Source organism: Cheilinus undulatus, linkage group 18, assembly GCF_018320785.1.
Source record: "Cheilinus undulatus linkage group 18, ASM1832078v1, whole genome shotgun sequence".
NCBI lineage: Eukaryota > Metazoa > Chordata > Actinopteri > Labriformes > Labridae > Cheilinus > Cheilinus undulatus.
Window position 1 is genome coordinate 39,987,569 of NC_054882.1, and position 21,063 is coordinate 40,008,631.

The window sequence follows — 21,063 nt, forward strand, 5'->3', positions numbered from 1 at the left end:
AGTTTGTTCTCTTAAACCTGCTTTCACTTAGTTTGTTCTCTTAAACCTGCTTTCATTAAAGAGAAATGTTGGGAAAAGTAAACTAATGAAGGAACAGATATATCCAGGCTCTGAGCCTCTTGACTGTCCCAAAAAAACTGACCAATCTGTTCATCCATGACAAATTTCAAAGATGTTATCAACGATACACCACGTTCCACACTATTATGCAAACTGGATTTTTGTGTCATAAACATTCAATTTTTGTTTTTCAGTTAAACTCATGGATGGTATTGTGTCTCAGGGCTCTTGGATCACTGACATCAATCTCAGACACCTGTGATCATTAGTTTGCCAGGTGAGCCCAATTAAAGGAAAACTACGGGTGTTAGCAATATGGGAAAGAAAAAGGATCTCTCTGCTGCTAAAAAGCCCCACATAGTGCAATGCCTTGGACAAGGTATGAAAACATGAGCTATTTCAGGAAAACCTAAGTGTGATCATCATACTGTGAAGAAATTTGTGGCTGATTCAGAGCACAGACGGCTTTCTGCAGATAAAGGCATAATGAGGAAGGTTTCTGCTGGACAAATTCATCAGATTGAGAGAGCAGCTGCTAAAATGCCATTACAAAGCAGCAAACAGGTATTTGAAGCTGCTGGTGCCTTTGGAGTCCCACCAACCTGAAGGTGTAGGATCCTCCAGAGGCTTGCAGTCATACATAAACCTACTATTCAGCCACCCCTAACTAATGCTAACAAGCAGAAATGGTTGCAGTGGGCCTGGGAATACATGAAGACTCATTTTCAAACAGTCTTGTTTACTGATGAGTGCCGTGCAACCCTGGATGGTCCAGATGGAGGAGTAGTGGATGGTTGGTGGATGGCCACCATGGCACAACAAGACTGTGACATCAGCAAGGAGGGTGTAGAGTCATGTTTGGGTCTGAATCATGGGGAGAAAGCTGGTCGGCCCCTTTAGGGTCCCTGAAGGTGTGAAAATGACCTGGGCAAAGTATATAGAGTTTCTGACTGACCACTTTATCCATGGTGCAAAAGAAGAACTGTGCCATCCATAGTAAAATTGTCATTCATGACAATGCACCATCTCATGCTGCAAAGAATACCTCTGTGTCATTGGCTGCTATGGGCATGAAAGGAGAGAAACTCCTGGTGTGGCCCCATCCTCCCCTGACCTCAACCCTACTGAGAACCTTTGGAGCATCCTCAAGTTAAAGATCTATGAGGGTGGGAGGCAGTTCACATCAAAACTGCGGCTCTGGGAGGCTATTCCGAAATCTTGCAAAGAAATTGAAGCAGAAACTCTCCAAAAACTCACAAGTTCAATTGATGCAAGAATGGTGAAGGTGATATCAAAGAAGGGCTCCTATGTTAACATGGAACTTGGCCTGTTAAGATGTCTTTGATTGAAATAGCTTCTGATTTCAGAAAATATGACCTCCTAATACTGCAAATTCAACAAATGACCATTTTCAGTTCTTTACAACCTATAAAATGTTTTGAAACTCTGTTGTTCATAATAATGTGGAAGAGTGCATTTTGAGATTTTTATTTGAAAAAAAAAAGTTATCATTGGGAGGTTTGTGTAATAAAATTTGACTTACGCTCTGCACCATCTGCAATGGTTGATGACTTGAAAATTATACTGTCATTTGCATCAACTTTTAAGGAAAATCAGAGAAAAATATCATTTGCATAATAATGGGGAACATGGTGTAGTATGCTCTGGTTTTTTATGGTTTTTGTTGCATAACTACAACCCATATTCCCAAAAAAAGTTGGGGTACTGTGTAAAATGTTAATAAAAGTGGAATGCAATTATGTGCAATTCTAAAACACATTTTATTCACAATAGAACAAACAATGAGTCATTTTAAAAATTCAGCTAAAAAAAAAACAGCTAGAGGGGCATTTTGCAACTGCTAAAGTAAAGGGACAACGGGTCAGTAACATGACCGGGTTTAAAGAGCATCTTCGTGAGGCAGAGCCTCTCAAAAGTAAAGATGGGCAGGATTGCTGTCAACAGAGTTCACTGTGCCACCTACAAATCCAACTTATAGTCGTGTGATGCAAAAGAGCCATAAGTGATCAGAAGCTAGAACACAGCTGGCCAAAAATCATTGTTGACTGAAGCAAAAGGAAATCTGTTCTGTGGTCAGATTAATCAAAGTTTGAATTTTTGTTTTAGAAACCATGACGCCTTGTCCTGACTCTTCAGCGTCAAGTCAAAATTTTCAGAGTTGGGTCTACATCTTCAGTTTTTGGGTCCAAAACATCAGTGTCCTGATCCAGGTCAACAGTGCCCTAATCCAGATCTTCAGTATTGGGTCAAGATCATTGGCATCTGTGTCCAGATCAACAGCATCTGTGTCCAGATCATATGAGTCTGGGACCAGATCATTTGTCTCCAGATTCAGATTATTGGGTTCTCGATCTAGACCTAAAGTGTCTGTGGCCAGAATCGAGATAATCAACATCTAGGTCCAGATAATCAGCATCTAGGTCCAGACAATCAGTGTGTGGGATTATCTCTGGTTCAGGTTAGCGTCTGGGTCTAGCTCTCCAGTGTCAGGTCTAAATTATCAGAGTTGGATCTACAATGTTCAGGTCCAGATCATTAGAATCTAGTTCCAGATCATCAGTGCCCAGGGAGAGATCATTAGTGTGTAGATCAAGATCGTCAGTATCTGGGTCAAGCTCTTTCATGTCAAGGTCCAGATCCTCAGTGTCTGGGTCAAGCTTTTCAAGCATTGTCCTGCATCCTTCTTCCCCACCGCCACCACCAGTATCTAGACATTGTAGGAGGGGTTTCCTCTTACTATCATTTAAAATATGCAAGACATTATAAAACAATCTAATAGACAAAGATACTGCACACTTTATACTCTTGTCTAAATTTGTACAATCATTTTTCACAAAAAAATGAAGTCTTCCCTGAATAAGCGATGGTTTGGGCACTGCCAGTGTAAACTGTGCCGTTTATGAACCCTGGCCATAACACACATCTATCTAACTACAACAACTGGTTTAATCTGAAAAGCACAATGCATGCTGCAGTTATGCTGGATCAAGGTCAGTTCACGTTCTTTCAGTAAACGTACAATGCCAGAGAAGGAAGAGGACAAAGCTCCTTTTCAAAAGATTTCAGCATGGTTAATTGATCTGCTCCAGGTTTGACTGACAGCTTTAATACCAGTGCTAACTTGGCTAAATGTCTGTGCACTGTCCTTCAGTGTAAGCTCTTCTGATGTAAAACAGTCCTTTAGTTGCTTTAAAACAGGGGTGTCAAACTCAAGGCCCGGGGGCCAAATCCGGCCCATGGTGCAGTTATACCCGGCCCACCAGATCATACGATATTTTTATCAAAACTGGCCCAGAGGTCTGCAGATTTCCTGAAGTATAAAAATGTAAACTTACTCTTGATGAATTATAATATCCTTGTTGAGTCACAAAAATTAGAAAAAGTAAACAGTAAAAATAATTTGATAAAAAGTGAGAAATATAGGAGAAATTTCTGTTTTCTCTATATTTTCAACTTTATATCTCAGTTATAACTAAAAGTTAGGGTTTTGACTATTTACTTCATATTTTTAACCTTTACATCTCATAACTTTGACTTTATCTCATAATTTTACCTTTCAGATTCATAATTGTTTTAAATCCTATTTTGACCTTTAAAGTCCTGATTTTGATTTTTATCTCATCTACTGACCTTTTTTAACAGCTAACTTTGACTTTTATCTCATTTTTTTTAACCTTTAAAAATCATAATTTTCAATTTTATCTCACATTTTAACCTTTTCCAATTCCTACGTTTCACTTTTAACTCCTTTTTTTTAACCTTTTATAACCATAATTTTACATTTTAAACCCTATTTTGACCATTTAAAGTCAAGATTTTTGACTTTTTTCTCAAGTTTTGACCTTTTTGAACTTATTACTTTGATTTTTATCTAATTTTTTTACCTTATAAACTCATGATTTTTTATTTTATTTTTAATTTGGACATTTTGAACTAACAATTTGGATGTTTATCTCATAGTCTGATTTTTAAATATCATGATTTTTAATATGATCTCAGTTTTGCTGACAATTTTAACTCCTAACTTTCACTTTTATCTCACATTTTGACGTTTAAAACCAATGATTTTTTAATCTATTTCATAGTTTTACTAAAACTCATGAATTTTAATTTTTTTCATATTCTGACCTTTATAACTCATGATTTTGACTTTCATCTCATTTTTTGACTGTTAAAATCATGCTTTCAGTATTCTATCTCATATTTTGCCTTTAAAAACATTATTTTGACCTTACATGTCACGTTTTTACCTTTTAAACTTATATGTTTGACTTTTTATCTCAGATTTTGAGTTTTTAACTTATGTTGACTTTTTATCTCAAAATCATAGGAAGACAGTCAATGGTTAAATATTGACCCTGTTAGGCTCTCAGGTCAGACCTCGGTTCAGAATCTGGCCCCTGCTGTGATTGAGTCTGACACCCCTGCTTTAAAGAATTGATTCTGTGCTTCAATTCCTGTTCAATCATGTCAAACAAACGGATGACTGAGTAGAGAGCCCCACATTAAAGGAGAAGGTGTTGCAAATGAAGGGTTGATGAGTGCAACAAAGACCATTATGTAGTCTCCACAAACCTAAGAGAGCTTTTCATATAAATCTCTTTTTTTCTTGGTGTGACAGCAGACTTTTTAAGTGGGATTAAGTTCTAATCCTCAGGTCCACAGCAGGAACAAGAGGTTAAAGGTGAGCGTACTTGACATGAGCCTTTGTTTTGATGCCAAGCAGCTACTCGCAGTGTGCCAGAACTTGAACTTTGGGTGCTTTGGTTGAATCCAAGCAGAGACACGTACATACCAGACAACCACAAAGGACAGGATACTTATAAACGTCATGGCTTGATTTCTCTGCAGGATATTGAACGAGATGATTTTCAAGGCTTTGACTTTTTTTTGCAAAAATGCTTGAAAAAGAGGAATCTGTCCATGAAAGGAATGACCCTTTCAACAGTTAAACACAGACCTGTAATTACAGATTAATGGTGGGGAAAACAGGCCAACAGAAAATCAATGGACAGTTTAGTTATTCAAAGGAAGCCAGTCTTGTTAGAAAAAAAGAATAAATCCCACCATAAAAAAAAATGTAACCACCAAAAACAAGTGGCACTTGTTGTTTTTTGCTTATGACCCATTTCTGTCTTGAGTGTAAATCCCACTTAAGTATCACCGCTGAGTCTGACCACATCGCAAAATACTGCAGCACCCTGATTGACTGGAAATATCTCTGTGGTAAAAGTAAACACAAGAGAAAGTGGCAACTCAAAATGACACTGTGTTGTGAAGGAGCAGAAATGCTGTGAAAACTAAACAGCTGTCAAAGGTCGGGCTGACGCAGCTAAGAACCCCCACTTCAAGCAAACACAAACTTCTGACAGGAAAGTCAAAGGCAGTCATCACGTCAGACACGTTAAACTCAAGATGCTCTTGAGAAGAACCAGACCTGCAGTGTGGTTTGGAGCAAGTGCCACTTAGCTCTTAGTAAATTTCATCCCTAATCCAGCCCGTATTGTATTTTTTAACCTTGAAGCTCAGAGCTGACCAGTCATCACCAGTACCACTCCCTCTATCTCATTTTTTGGAACTTTTGGTCTGATGTAATTCTCCCAGCTGCATCCTGAGACTCTGACCACTAGCCGGTGGTCAGCGGGATCGTCCTTCTATTTCAGAGTGTAGCCCCGTGCTGGCACCGCAGCACCACAGCCAGCTTTCGTGCATCCTGAATAAAGAAATGAGTCAGGGCATGTGACTTATGAGGCCAACAGGTCTTTGAAGGCCGATGTCAATGCAATAATGCAAAAATGCCAATCACTAAAGAGAGTTTAAAAAGCAACAGAGGTGTGGTCGATTCTGCACAGGGAGAACACAATGGATGCATGTCATTGCTTGTAGATTTTCCTGCTGCAGCTGAACTTACAGCATATAACCAAATAGTAACCAGTTTCCCTTGTAAATAGGGCTGATTTTAATGCTTTTCATCAGTAGTCTGTTTTAAATGGTACAGCTTTCCTTATTGTTACAGTAGCACTCATTACACATGACAACCAATCAAATGCTCTGATCAAACAACAAAAGAATCTGCAGAGCGCAATCTGCTTACAGAAATATGGAGGTCCAAAGTTAGTCAAGTAAAATTTGAAAAGAGGGAGAAAAAACATTAAATCAAGAATGAAAAGACTTTATGCTCACTGTCCACATGATCATTGGTTCATCAATTGGTTCAAGATACGTGCAAGGCCATTTATAAATATTCCTTGGAGTTTCATGTTTTCTGGACTGATATGTGTATCTATCATTTCTTAGTTGCCAGTTTGTTTTGGTCTTCTGTATTGATTTCTATTTGTCTGTAACTAAACTGAATTTAACTGATTGATTTAGACATGAACTTAACTCGTCTCCCACAATGTAGATGCCTTGAGGCCTGGACTATTGTCAAACATGCGCCTTCTGTTCCATGGCATAACATCAAACTATGGCTTTTCTCCTCAGCCATGTTGATCAAAACCTTTCAGACCTATTTCAGTCAACAACTTTTCAATTACCAGATTTAAGCCAAATTTTAGGTGGGTCAGAAAAACCACATAAGCACAGTCTGTTGATATAGAAAATCTGTAAATGAAAATAAAACCATGAAAATTTTCTAAATAAAACAAAAACTAGCTGGCTTCATGTTGGATTAAGGTGGCGGCCACAAAGCCTTTTTGAAGTCTTGATGATTAACATTTGTTTGCCAAACTTTATATACAGGGAAGCTTACTGTGGGGAGTTTCTACAAGTTTTACGGGGAGTGATCGAGCCATTTAGCCACATTAAATGTTCACAGCATCAGACTTGTGTTAAAAGTTTGTGCTTTAGCATTTTTAGCTCCTCAAATGTGATTCATAAGCCCTAAGTAGAAAGAATGAATAATTCCACAGGATTTTAAATCTGCTGGGCAAAAACTATCATTCTTCTTCCTGAATACAAACCAACTGCTGTAGTACAGTAACCCCAGTAAACAGTAAGCACATCAGTTTAACCATAGTTTACACCTCAAATACATGCATGTTATATAGTCTGCCACTCAAAGACCGACTGCTATTAAGGGGCCTCTTTTAATGAAGGAAGAGGAGTCAAAGTTTCCCACATACTGAACACAAGCAGGGCCTTTATCCCCCACAACAAAATGATAACAGATGGGCTCTGTTCCATGCATGGCACCATTTAGGAAGGGGTTGTACCACACCACGACTATTAAAAACTCCCCTCTGTGTATGGCCAACATCAGCCATTTAGTTGGGAAAGAGGAGGGATCACGGGAGCACAAACCACCCGCAGGAATTTTCACACCCATTTCCCTGACATGTCTCCCTGCTGGGCTGTAAGCGAACTTCTGTTTGATTTGCAAGTATGCGCTAATCAGAGCTGTCTACTCAGGCTAGATGCTTTGTGTATCTTTAGGTAAAGGGAGGGTCCAGGTTCAGAGAGGTCACCAAGCCTCTTATTTCCCTCTGCTTAGCTGCATTACAACACATCAAGATCAACTTCTTTGACCCTTTTAGAATCACAGAAAGGAGCCTGATGAGAATTTAAAGGGACATATTCTGAAAAACGTAATTTTTCTCCAATTATTGCACATTTATTTGGGTATCCAGTAACTTTGCAGGCAGATGGATATGCCCGTTTCCGTGTTTCTCACTGACAAATCCATCTTGCAAAACTCCCGTCTGAACCATTTGGGCCCAGTTAGAAAGTGATAGGACCAATCAGCAATGAGGGGCAGTACTTTCAGGCACGGCAGAGTCGTGACATAAACAAGCAGCAGCAAGAGCTGGTGCAGTTATTGAGGAAGAGATTAGCGTGGATGCTGCTAAAGTGCCAGTTTTATCAGACCTTGACAACATTTCTTCATTAAAAGAAGAACAAAGAACAGCAGTGAGTTGTTTTCTTTTCAAAAACGCCAAAAGTCAAGTACTTAAATGTCTATAGTCGCCATGTTTCGTGTTATTCCTCAGTAGCTGCACACGCGCAGCTCGATAGCGGTGTCACGTGTTTTGTTGCTCTGATTGGCCCGTAGAGATGTGACAAACAGAACTTTCATCCAATCACACTGAGTTTTCTTCAAAGCCTCTGCCTTTTCTGAAACGTTTCCTATTGAAGCTTTCCCAGATGGATGTGTGAAACAAATCCATCTGGCGTGTCAGGTTAGGTATCCAGGGTATTACGGAGTTCTGACTAGAGCTAGGCAATTAATCACAAATTACATTAAATTGCAATATGGCCTGCAGCAATTTTCAAATTGCAGAAGATGCAAAACTTCTTTAACCTGAAATTTGAGTCAAAATAATGGTATAGAACTTTTTTTGCACAAAGACATTATGCATTACATACCATGCAATCATTCCAGTGCCATATTTTTAGAACAGTGTAAAAAATCCTATTTTCTTCATTTTTGTATGTTTTTCTAACTATAAGAATTATATAAAAGTTATCATTTCTTTTAATACAACAGTTCATTATTTGCAAAATGAGTCAAAATCATCACAATAAGATATTTTTTAAAGATTGTTCAGCACTAGTTTAACCTAATATTGTGTTGGTCATAGTATAGAATGAATTATTGCTTGTCTTTGTTGGAAAATGCATGAAATGAGGAACTTAATAATTGCATATTAAATTGCAATTACAATATTGAGTAAAAACATCGTAATTAGATTTTCCCAAATTGTTCAGCCCTACTTTTAACTTTCTATTTTACTCACACAATGGTGGAAGCAATACTATCATGGACTAATACAAGAAAGGGTTAACCCAAAAGGTAAAATCGCTCGCTGTTGACATACCATTCCTGCATGAATCCGCAGTTCTCCTGTGATCTCTGCCTGCTGATCAGGGCTACGCACAGCAGCGCAACGCTCTAGACACGCTTCCAGTGGGCGAGGTCGCTCGCCTTCGGTCAGAGCAAACCCTTGGCACTTCAGTATGTGGTGCAGTTGTCCTATGTGGAAATTGCGGGCTAGGGATGTTTTTCTCCTGGTTAAACAGCAACCGCCTCAGCAATGGCATTGATTGACACATTATGGAGACAAATAGAGAAAGTGCTGTAGGCATAGAGCGTTGTTATGATTTCCACTAGCTAAAGTCGGGACAGGGGTTGTTAAAATGAACATATTAACATTTTATAGATTTTTATCATGACATGGGACACAGAGCCAAAAAATGGGGCAGTCCCAGGTAACTCTCCTAATGATTAGCAATTATGCTATGAGGCTAATGCTTTATAACTGATTAGATGAATTTCAGCAAAACCTTGTGCACTCAGCTGCCACCCTTCATGGGCCTATTGACACTGGCATATGATTAGTGCATGTTCCTCTGTGTATATGGTTTAAGCACAAAAAAAGGGAGGGTTTTTTAAATCTGCTTGCTTCCTGGTGCTGTTAGTGCATGCAATCTGTTCTTAGTTTATCCCAGTGGCCCAGTTTTTGTACATATATGTCCTAGTATTGTTTTAAAGCCATGGACATTGTAAACTTTAACATCTGCCTTTTATTCTGTTGTAAAATGTAATGATCAGATGGAAATCACATGAGCAGTTTACCTCAGTTAGTCTTTTATAATGGTTTTCCTCCTTTGCTTTCTCCTTTTATAGCACTTTCACACCTTCCCTGTATTGTAGTGCTTCTGAAAGCAGACCTGGTAGTTGCTGTAAAAAGGTCCCTTGGGGGATATCCTGTACAGTGGTAGCCCTTCCTCTACCAGTGTGACCTGCCTTGGGATCAACCGCTACTGTATTACCGCTCCTTTAGACTTGGCCGGTCACTTTCAAACCCTGCAGAGGTATTTTTAAGAGAGTCTGCGGCTGGCGCGGTAATTGTGACAGAGTCTGGCTGCTCCCAATCGAGTCCAGCTCTGTTACAGCTCCAGGCAAAGCCAAACTCCGCAGGCAAACATCTTGTCTCTGTTTATAACTTTGTAGTGTGTTGCCCCAGTCTCTCTGTCTCTCCCTATATCTCTCACTGTGGTAAAAACACAGCAGTGCAGTTGACACGTTAGCCTGATGTCATTAATTGTGGTTTGGTGTGACAGTCATGCTCCTGTTTTTGGTGTTCCACCATCTTCAGGCACACTGTCATGTTGGCTGTAGTAATTGATTTGAAACCTGAAGTTGGCTTTTTGAAATCTTGCAGTCACTTGTTAAAGACATTGCTCAGACCACATGTTGCCTTAATGGTACCACTCTGTGGCCTACAGGCTTCAAATACATTTTTTAAAAGACCTAACAGCAGGAAACCAGCCAGACCAGACCAAACATTTAGCACGTCTCTCATGGACGGGAAAAGAATGAGGTGTTGAAAGTGAACCGGGATCATAATGAAGTGGGCCACAGTGACCAAACCATATATGGTTTGCTCCGTTGGCTCCTCTAAGAGCACTAAGGTCAGTCTAAATCTCCCATGTAGACTAGGATGAGGCTATTATGCAGTCAGAGAGAACTATCCTGATTTGTTAGATCTTCCAAGATATCTTGACCACCTTGCTATAGCCTCTATTATTCCTCTGCAATGATAGCCATGGGGTTAAAAGCATTACACTTACCAGTTGTCTGTCATATAAGTTTATTTGTATTTGTACCATACTATGTACTAGTACTGAACAATTTGCAAAAATAATCTAATTAAGATTTTTTATCCCTGATATAGCAATTGCGATTTAATATGCGATTATTATTAGATTACTCAACAGGCATTTTTCAACAAATTCAAGCAATAAATCAATATTATAACCTATATTCAGTCAGGAACACTCATCATACATTTTACTATTTTATTGCATAATGGATATGGCCTACAGTTTTACTTGACAGAGAGGGCTCTGCTCTAAAAATGCTACCTGGGTTAGTCGAGCTCCATGCTTCGACTTTCCAAGGGGCTAGAAACCCCTATATAGATGGATACATAAATGACAACGTGTATTGAAAAAAATCTGATTATTTCAGAAGCAATTAATCATAGTGGCATGAATCTGAATATGAGGATGCAACAAGCTTTAAAGACCCTGTAAAGTAAAAATAAATCTGTATTTAGGTTTGTCGAATGATAGATTACTGTGTTATGAACCCCCAGGTCAAATTTCAGTCACATAAAGCATCTCCAATTTTATAAAATGAAGCTTCAAATCATGAAAAAATGAGGCAGTAAAATCTGCTCCAGGATGGTGTGGGCGTGTCTGTTGAATGAGCTGCCACTCAGGACACGGGTAGTCTGCAGCATTAACCCCTTCACTCATGGTGTCATACTTGGAAAAATATTTTCCCCTAAAAACATGAACCAATAAACAAAACATGCATAACTATAACTTTGCAATGAAACATGAACATTATAGAACGGTACAAGAGTACATGACTGAATTCCTTTGCGCAAAATGAACCAGAAGTCCCTGCTCCAGGTGACTGCTTCCGTCCACAATACTGTAGTGTTAGAGGGGCGGGGTCATTCTCTTCTGTGGGCTCATGACATCGTGAATCCACATATTGGCCCCGCCCACATGAAACCAAGCCAGGAAAGAGATGAAATGGCCTAAAACCAGAATTCAGTCTCATGTAGATCTCAGAGTTTTCACGTTTACAGCAACCATATTCCAATATTTATAGAGTGTTAAGACAAAAAATTTGGATTTCACTTTACAGGGTCTTCAAGCTAAGTGGAGGCAGCAGGGGTGGAGGAGGTTAAGCTTGTAAAGATGCTGCAAAAAAATAATGTATTAAACTGCTATTTTGACATATTTCAAGTTTCAGAAATTTTGCAACATCTGTGATTTGAAAATTGCAGTAGGCCATATTGCGATTTTATCTGAGTTGTGATTAACTCATTGAGTGCCAGCCCTTTTATAAAATGGAAAGTGCCATGTGCCAGCGTTTTTTGCCATTTTGAGTCATCTTTCAAGACACACAGAATATTTTGTGCTATGATTCTGAAAACACCAAATAGCTCAAATGAAAGAAGAACCTCTCTATTTTATCATAGAAAAAAACGTTTGTTTGTAGCTTGTTCCGTTCTTGGTTTATCTGAAGTTGAATAGAGGCTAGTTTCACCAAAAAGACCACTTTTTTTCTAGAAAGCTGAGAAAAAAGCATTTATGAAAAGAAAAAGAGTCTGTCAAGCAGAACAGTGATTTGAATGTTATAATTTTGCCTTCAATAACATAAAAGACATCTGAAAATTGTATTACAAATATTATTTTATTGTAAAAGAAACAACAATGCTTCCAGTCACTGTCATGCCACTCACACTCTGGAACTGGACGGCCTCCACGGGACCTCCCTATACGCCCACATCCTCTCCTGCTTGTTGCTGTATGCATCCAGCTGGCGAGATGCTACCTTATTTCTCCGACGTACGGGGGGGAACCTCGTGGCATTCTTTAGCCTCTTGACTGCATAGACAGATGAATTAAAGAGCCGATCCCTGGATTCACTGTCGTTAAGTTCAGTGTCGGTTTCAGTGAGTAAGCAATTTCTCAGGCAAAAGTTTAAAGTTTCTTCCACCGTCTAAGTTAGAACTCTTAACTTAGATTACCTTCTTAATGATTGCTCTGCTCTTTGACCCCAGGGTCTCCACCTCTGACGTTTGATCTACCGTCACTTCCGACTGTAGTGTTCCGACTATGTATCCCAGAAGCCCCAAAATTACTCACAGGGAGGGGGAGAGCGCCCCCTTGTGCCAGCCGCCAAAAAAAATCACTTTGACATATATATACATCTATGGCACTCAAGCGTTGCATTTTAAATGACGCATATATACGTCAGTGGCACTCAATGAGTTAATTGCCCAGCCCTATTTAAAAGGTTAATGTTTGTTAAAGGATCTTTTTATGTAAAATTCTTTGTCTAAATGTCCTCAAATGTTAACTTTTCCTCGTCAATGGCGCGATTGTAGCTCTGTGACCCACTGACTTCTCGGTGACCCTTTGCTTTCACTACAGGATGAGACATAATGTTGATATACTGATGATTTGTGACTGAGAGTCAGTGCATTGTGTTTTATTTTGAAAGAACCAGATATTCTATGCTTGTGACTTTCTGTTTGAGCTTTCTGATTGACAGGAATGGATGAGGTTTGGCAGCAGCCAGCACTGAAAATAGACCTGCAGCATATCTTGAACGCAGCAGAGCAGAGTGGAGCTCCAGGGATGCAACACTGGAGATCATGTATTGCATTTCTAACCTTGAAAAGCAGATGGATACGCCTGTTTCCGTGTTTCCCACTGGCGAATCCATCTTGCAAAGCTCCCATCTGAACCGTTTGGGACAGGTTAGAAAGTGACAGGACCAATCAGCGACAAGGGGCAGTACTTTCGGGCGTGGAGGAGTCTTAGGTAAGCAAGCTGCAATAAGAGAACTGTACAATTATGGCGGAAGAGATTAGCGTGGATGCTGCTAAAGCGCCAGTTTTATCAGAGCTTGATGCCATTTCTTTGTTAAAAGAGAACAAAGAACAGCAGTGAGGTGTTTTCTTTTCAAAAATGACAAAAGTCATGTACTGACATGTCTACAGTCACCATGGTTCCCATTATGCAGTTCTCTTTGGAGTTTACTCCTCAGTAGTGGCCACGTCACGTGTTTTGTAGCTCTGATTGGCCTGTAAAGATGTGACAGACAGAATGTTCATGCAATCACCCTCAGGTTTTTTTTTAAAGGCTCTGCCCTTTCCCAAACACCGTCTATGGGAGGTTTACCAGATGGGTGTGTGAATGTGTGTGTATATTTTCCGTACATTCCTTGATGAAAACGAAACTTACTTGTCTTCAGAGTTTCTAATCACATTAAATCTATTTTTGCCTGTCTTAGTCTCATCTTCCTCATGGAAGAAAGGTAGTCGGATAACACTCATCAACAACACTCGACAACACTCATTTCACTCATCAAAATTAATGCTGGTCTCAAACAAATAAACCATAAATAATACATTATTATTACTATTTGAATTGTATCTTTTCAATCACAATTAACAGCAATCCCGATGAACCACAGTGCTTGACCTTAAACAATTTGAGTACCTTGAGTTCAAAATGACATCTGTGATGAGACTAAAAATAATCCCTGCATGTTTTTCTGAGATATCATGTGCAACGATTGCAACAGAAGTACAGATGTAGGGATGGAGGCATTAAAATGGAACAATGGGGTTCCAGGCCAACAACATCTGGACAGAGATCGCTTTCTTCATGTGTAAAATCTGTGCCTTCTTGCATGAATTTGTGATCAAACTTCTTCAAACACTCCAGTCACCAGCTGGATTCTTCCTCGAGAGGCTGCTATTGAGATAAAATATGCCACTAGGGAATTAAAGGCATGTAAACGAGAGAGAGAGGAATGCAAACAGGACCTGTGAGCAGTCTAAATATTACAAGACGGACAGGCGTCCACGTGTCAGAGGTGGAAAAATGCTTATGTCAGAGTGACTGACACTGGAAAACTCATTTGGTGTTGGAAAGCAGAAGAGGACACTAAGGCACATGGTGGTTTGCACACAGATTTAGATGACTGATTCAAATTAAAAGTGATTTGCTGATCAATTTAAAGATCTTAAACCTATCAGGAGGGTCTGTGTAAAATGACAGAGTACAATAAGTCATGTTTATGTGGTGTGATTGTGTGGCACCACTATGGTTTGGGCAGGGAATTGCAGAGTGCTGTGTCTAGCTCACCAGAGAAGGATCCAGTTCTTCATTCAGTACCGCCTCGTTCTTGATGAGAGCCACGCGCTGAGCAAAGCGGCATGTAGAGATGGATTCCTGAAGAAAGTTTGCAGAAAGCATTTTATTGGCTTATTTTCAACTCAGAACGCAATTACAGCCTTTATCTGTTGTATTTTATAACTGATTTAATGCATTTGATTTGTTGTCTATGCAATATCCAGAGTATACCGTTTCTGCCTCAGCAGACACAGGAGACATCAGAGTAGATGAACTGATGTATTGTGGCTCACTTTTATTCTTTGCAATAACTGCAGCATAATCAACTGCTGCTTAACGCATGTCAGCTCCATTCAAGTCAGTATGGATGCCATAAGCCAGGCCCACGCCCCAGGTATCCTCCCAGCTAACACCTCCATGACGCACACAGTTGCCCCTGGCATCTAGACCAGCCCACCAGGTCCTTGGCACCCAATAGGCTGTGAGCTGTGAGGTGCTGTAAGCCCAGTGCAGCTGCTGTTGCTGTATCAGGCAGCTGACCCTTCCCATCCTTGCTCTCCTGAGTATGTCAGCAGTAGACATAGTCTTGCCAACAATACCCAAAGATGTGCTGAAGAGAAGTTGTCACAGAGGAGTCCAGTTGGGGCCTCTGGTCATCAGTCAGCATCCGGGCCTCACAAGAGTATAGTAAGACCAAAAGGACCAAGGATCAAAAGACTCACACTCTGATGTGTTCAGATACCGGGAACGCCACACTGTCTGGCCCAGCATACCATTCGCCCTGTGCACAAGTCCAAATCTGCAGTTGAACCCAGCCTCCCGGTCAGTGGATCAATGGATTACGCTGCCAAGTAGGGGTGGGAATCACTAGTGGCCCCACAATACGATATTATCATGATACTTGGGTCACAATTCAATATTATTGTGATTTTAAACATTTGGCAATACAGTGAGTATTGTGATACCATATATTGCAATCTATACCATTTTTTCAACTGTTTAGCTGATTTAGCATTAGTCTTGACCTCATGTTTTTGTATTTCTGCAGTATTTTATCTTTATGTAGCACTTCTTGCAAACCTCATGTGTCACACCCATCCCATCCGTGTCCTGCTTGCATTCCCAGTGTCTTTACCCAGGTGCTGCCATATTTGTTGTACTAACTTTCTCCTGTCCTATGACCATTACCTCTGTGGACCTCACTGGACAATCAATTGTCCAAACAATTGATTTTATTTTTCCATTATCATAGACTTCAGTTCATATTAGCAATTAATTTGAAAAAAATGATACCTGGTGTATGAGACAATACAACACATCACCAGACAAAATATCACGATTCTGTGCTGTATCGATTTTTTCTCTCACCCCTACTGCTAAGGTAGGTAAACTGCTCTACAACTTCCACGCTCTCACCATTCACAGATACAGATTCGGTGGCAACATCCACAGCATCTCCAAATGTCTGGATCTTTGTTTTGGCCTAGGAGACATGCATCCTCGATGCTTCAGCCTCACTCAGAGTTAGTTAAGAGCCCCCATAATGACATCTACAGGCTCCACAGGGACCACAGCATCATCAGCAAAGACCAGATCAGTGATCTGGACATCACCAAATGATCCTCAACACTTTGCAACCCTCTGTTACTCCTCCCATTGTCCAATCCATACAGGTCCTGAAGAGCATAGGGGCTAAGACGCACCCCTGCCTTACCTCAGAATCAACTAGGAAGAAGTCAGAGGTGGAGCCACCACACTTCACAGCACTCTCTGTACCAGAATATAGAGCAGACATCAGCTGGATGAGTTAGGATCCAATGGAACTCCAGAATCCTCCAGACGGCATCTCTACTCAGTGAGCTGAACAACTTCTGGAAGTCAACACAGGCTACAAGCAACCCTCTATTCAATTCCTGAAAGTGCTCAGTCAGGACCTGAAGTGCAAGGATGCTGTCCTCTGTAGACCTCTTAGGTGTAAGCTTCATTGCCAACATAAAGTTTGGAATCTGTTGCTATAATTTTCTGTACACAAACAAATATGAAATGTGGTTGCAAGACCGGGAAAGTCCATAAAAATCCCAGTTCTCAGTAGCAAAGAGTGACGTAGACACATCAGCGCACAAGTATCTTGTGCTCAAAATGGCATTGGCCACTACTGTTTAGCTTTCAAATACGAATATTAACCATGCTTGACGAGAAAAACTACTGACAGGGGCAGCTATTGGCAGAAACCCAATAATATTAATTCACTGCAATCTACCAGAAGGAGTCTTATGTTGGAGTAAGTACTAGGTGATGTTCACTCAGAATTATGTCTACCTACATCAAGGTTTCTCCTGTCCACTCCCATGGTAGCGATCATGGTAGTCATGCAGTTTCCCCCAAGGCTGTCCCTCAGCACAGATGTCAACATGGAGTTCCTGTAAGGTATATGGGAGCGGTTCTTTTCTGACAAAGCAATGATCACCTGGAGAAGAGAAGCATAAAAAAGGCAAACATATTAGTCTCAAGGCATTTGCACATTGAGTCAGTTTTTTTTATTCGGCTGACTTTTTTGCATTTTTGAAAAGAAAATAAATCTCACGCTGTTCTAATTATGCTTGCACACTGAAATTTTCATCTGGCATTTTTTTATGGAATGGGTTTGATTTTCGCATCAGGCCAAGTCTTTTAAATGGGTGACCGAGGATTTGGATCAGTGCGTGCTGTTCTTCCCTTTAGGAACCATAGTTTGCTGGTGTATAATATGGCTATCAATCATGGAAATCAGTGAATGCAAATAAAATGCAACAGACTCAGTGGAATGGGTTCGAGTGTGATGTCTTTTTTGGATTTCGGCTCCAAAAATAATGGACCCAGTGTGCAAAGACCTTTAGACAGAGACAGGAAACAGCAAAACGCCAATGCAGAAAAATCTGGTGCATAAATATCAAAATCAAATAAATCAAATTGCTATCACTTCTCATACCCTTTGTGATAAAAACATGTTTTCCTCTCATTATTTGAGCGTTAAAGCAGTGATGGAACCATGTCTGCAGTTTGGTGATATTCTAACAAATGAGGATAAAAAAAGTAGAGCAGACTACAGATCATTCCCTGCTAAATCACCAGAGTGAGAGGAAAGAGACAACTGAATCAAAATTTCAAATTAAATTTAAGAACTGTAAAGGAACCTAGAATAAGTAAACCCAAATGTACGTCTGAATAAAAGTTTAGCATCCCAACTATTTTCAGATGTGTTTGTATAATTGCAACAAAAGCTGTATATCTGTTCCTTCATTAAATCATGAGTACTTATGACTGTTACATTGGCAGTATCCTACAGTTTTTTAATTTAGCCTCCAGTAGTGGTTCTCTTGGTACCCAAAGTTTCTGATCCTTTTCATGTGCCTCCTTCATTACAGATGCATACATTTTTGCTGAGTGAGACATTCTCTCTTCAGGATAAGATTCAGTTATTATCTATACCCCTTATTACACAGTAACACCTTAGTACTGGATTAAAGGACCCACTGTAACAAAGGTGTAATATGACCTTTAAATGTCCTGTAAAAGACCTTGCATGGGGAGCAGGTGGCCTAGTGATTAAAGGCGCTCCCCATGTACGTGGGCGGCCCGGGTTCGAATCCAGCCTGAGGCCCTTTACTGCATGTCTCTCCCCGACTCTTGACCCTGTTTCCAATTGTATCCACTGTCCTCCTCTATCTGATAAAGGCACAAAAATGCCCAAAAGTAAATCTAAAAAAAAAACAAAAAACAAAAAACAAAAAAAACATTGCATAGCTTTTTTCTTGACTTTAACCAAAAAAGTCCCTGATTGAAACACACTGAACATTCTGATGGGGTCATGTGATTGGTTGAATAAGTTAAAAGTGGAAAAAATGAAATAGGTGTACAAAAAAGTGGCATAACTTGGGAAAGCAGTGGTGAAAAGGGTTCAAAAGAGGCAACAATGGGATTAAGTTAGCAAAAAAAGATCACATAAATGCAACAAGATGAAACAATGTGAAAAAAGTAGTGAAAAGCGGTTAAAAGTGACAAAAATGGGTGGAAATGGACCAAAAATGGGTTAAAACAAACTTATAAATATAGGTCAAAAAGTGGCAAAAATTTGTTTAAAGTGGGAAAAAATGGCTGAAAGTAAAATATTGTTGCAGATTTTTTTTAAATAGGCAAAAATGGGTAACAGAAATGACAAAAGGGTGCAAAAATGGGTGGGAAATGGTAAAAAGGTTGTTAAAAAGTGGCAAAAATGGGTATAGAGTGGCAAAACAGCTGCAAAAATGGCTAGGTGAAGTAGGAAAATTGGGTTCAAAAGTGAAATAAAAGCAGATAAAATGGGCATAGAGTGTGAAAAAGCAGCATAAATGAGCAGAAAAAAAGTTAAAAAGCTGCTATATCACTGATCCAGCACACATGCATTGATGTCATCAATAAATCATTGACTGTGGAGGGCCCATTCACCAGGTTTTGTGTTTTAAAGAAATACCCTAAAATGATTTTTGTTGTTAAATCTAATAGTTTTTGACTTATGCTGAATAAATACAAATGAGAAGATACAATTATGCCACTTCATCGTCAAGACTGGAAAGTAAATGTATTTTCCAATAATGGATTATAATAAAGTAAACCATAAAACCCGAATGTGACATAAGTAACATTTCCTATCCTTGACATTAGAGATATGTGTTTTTTCTGTTAAAGTTAGAAATGTGTTGTACATGGTCTACTGAGTCTGTGTAATGCCCCACCATAAGTTTGCCATGAGGAGAAAAGGGTGTGGGCTCTTACTGGATTAATATTGGCCTACATCAACACATAACAAGGGCAGTGACATAAAGATCTAATTAACTAAAGCACTGTGTTTAGATTTTTACATTTTCTTAAAATGCAGAAATGTAGAGTGTTTTGTAATAAGAAATACATGTAAATGTTACTGGTGTAATCCAGTAAGGTAAGATAAACAATTAAAGCAGATGAAATGTATTAATCATGACATCAGTCATAATGACCTCTCTGCACAGATGGTGTGTAAAGTGTCTACCTGCTCCAGGTAGTGCAGAGAGAGGTTGATGTACTTGGCCTCAGTGAGGAGTTGCCCATTAAGACCAGTCTTGCTAACTCTATCAGATCCTGCCAGGTCCACCAGGTGGAGCTTTGAGCGCCGCAGGGTGGCTGAGCCAGGCTCGCGTCTGCACAGGTGGACAGTGAAAATACAGTGGGATCGTGTGGACGCCTGGTTCATCGGAGTCTGGATGGGAAAGAAGGAAAAAATAGTGAGAGAACATTTAAAAAGGTCTTTTTAGAAGCACACTGACTCCTCAAGATGTAATACAAATGTTTAAGATACAAAAAAGGGGAATGTTATTCTCTATGTGGTGTGCTGCCCATGTTTAAACAACCAATGCCATGTTTTCTTTGATTCTTGTTTTTTCTTGCTCCCGCTGGTTTGAAGAAAAAAGTCATGCCATGTGTAACCAATGAGCTGTAAACACATGGATGCGGCTCTACAAAAGCTGCAGTTGGTTTTCAGATGGTCACTGGCACAGCAGAAGTCAGGTTGAGACCAGGGGGAGACAGAAATAGACTGTGAGTCACACTAAACAAACAGGCTTTATTAACTGGAGGAGGATGAGTTAACTCAGGAAACCTCATGGAGGGAATAAACACAGGAAATGGAGATTCACTGACAGAGTGCTGATTCTACGCTTCTTGTTGTTTTATTTATGCCATAGCATGGCAGGTTCTGACTACAGATGCCTAGACTGATCAGGAACCAATTATTAGCAGCTGATTGGAAAAAAGAAACACTTACGCAGTTGAAACCTTAATAAAAAATCTTAAAATAAAGTTGTTTGGAGGTAAAATTTGAATTCTTAGAAATATGAAATAGCTGCATCATTTGAACAATGTAACTGAGTTACCGTTCTGAGACTTCACCTTTTTCAAATCTGATTATTTACACTATTTAGCCTGTTCCATAAAATTTTTATTTTTACGTCTGCTAATAATTGTGTAGAAGGGAAAAGTAGGTACTGTACGGTAGTGTATGGTACGTACTGTACCGTACGTATGGTACGGTAGGAACTGTACGGTAGGGTATGGTAGGTACTGTATGGTATGGTAGATACAGTACGGTATGTATGGTAGGTTCTGTTCGGTAGAGTATGGTAGGTACTGTACGGCAGGGTATGGTAGGTACTGTATGGTATGGTATGGTAGATACAGTACAGTATGTATGGTAGGTACTGTACAGCAGGGTATGGTAGGTACTGTATAGTATGGTAGATAGAGAACGGTAGGGTATGGTAG

The 21,063-nt window shown here is 39.7% G+C and overlaps 1 protein-coding gene across 1 annotated transcript in view; it reads right to left on the reverse strand.

Moving 5' to 3' along the window:
• Positions 1 to 21,063, reverse strand: part of kif6 (kinesin family member 6) — a 162,741-nt gene that overhangs the window by 97,731 nt on the left and 43,947 nt on the right. The window contains exons 8-10 of the mRNA XM_041812237.1: positions 19,796 to 20,002; positions 17,075 to 17,218; positions 14,764 to 14,850 (exon numbers count right to left, since the gene is read on the reverse strand). Of these exons, the coding sequence (XP_041668171.1) occupies positions 14,764 to 14,850; positions 17,075 to 17,218; positions 19,796 to 20,002 (438 nt within the window). The remainder of the gene's footprint in view (positions 1 to 14,763; positions 14,851 to 17,074; positions 17,219 to 19,795; positions 20,003 to 21,063) is intronic.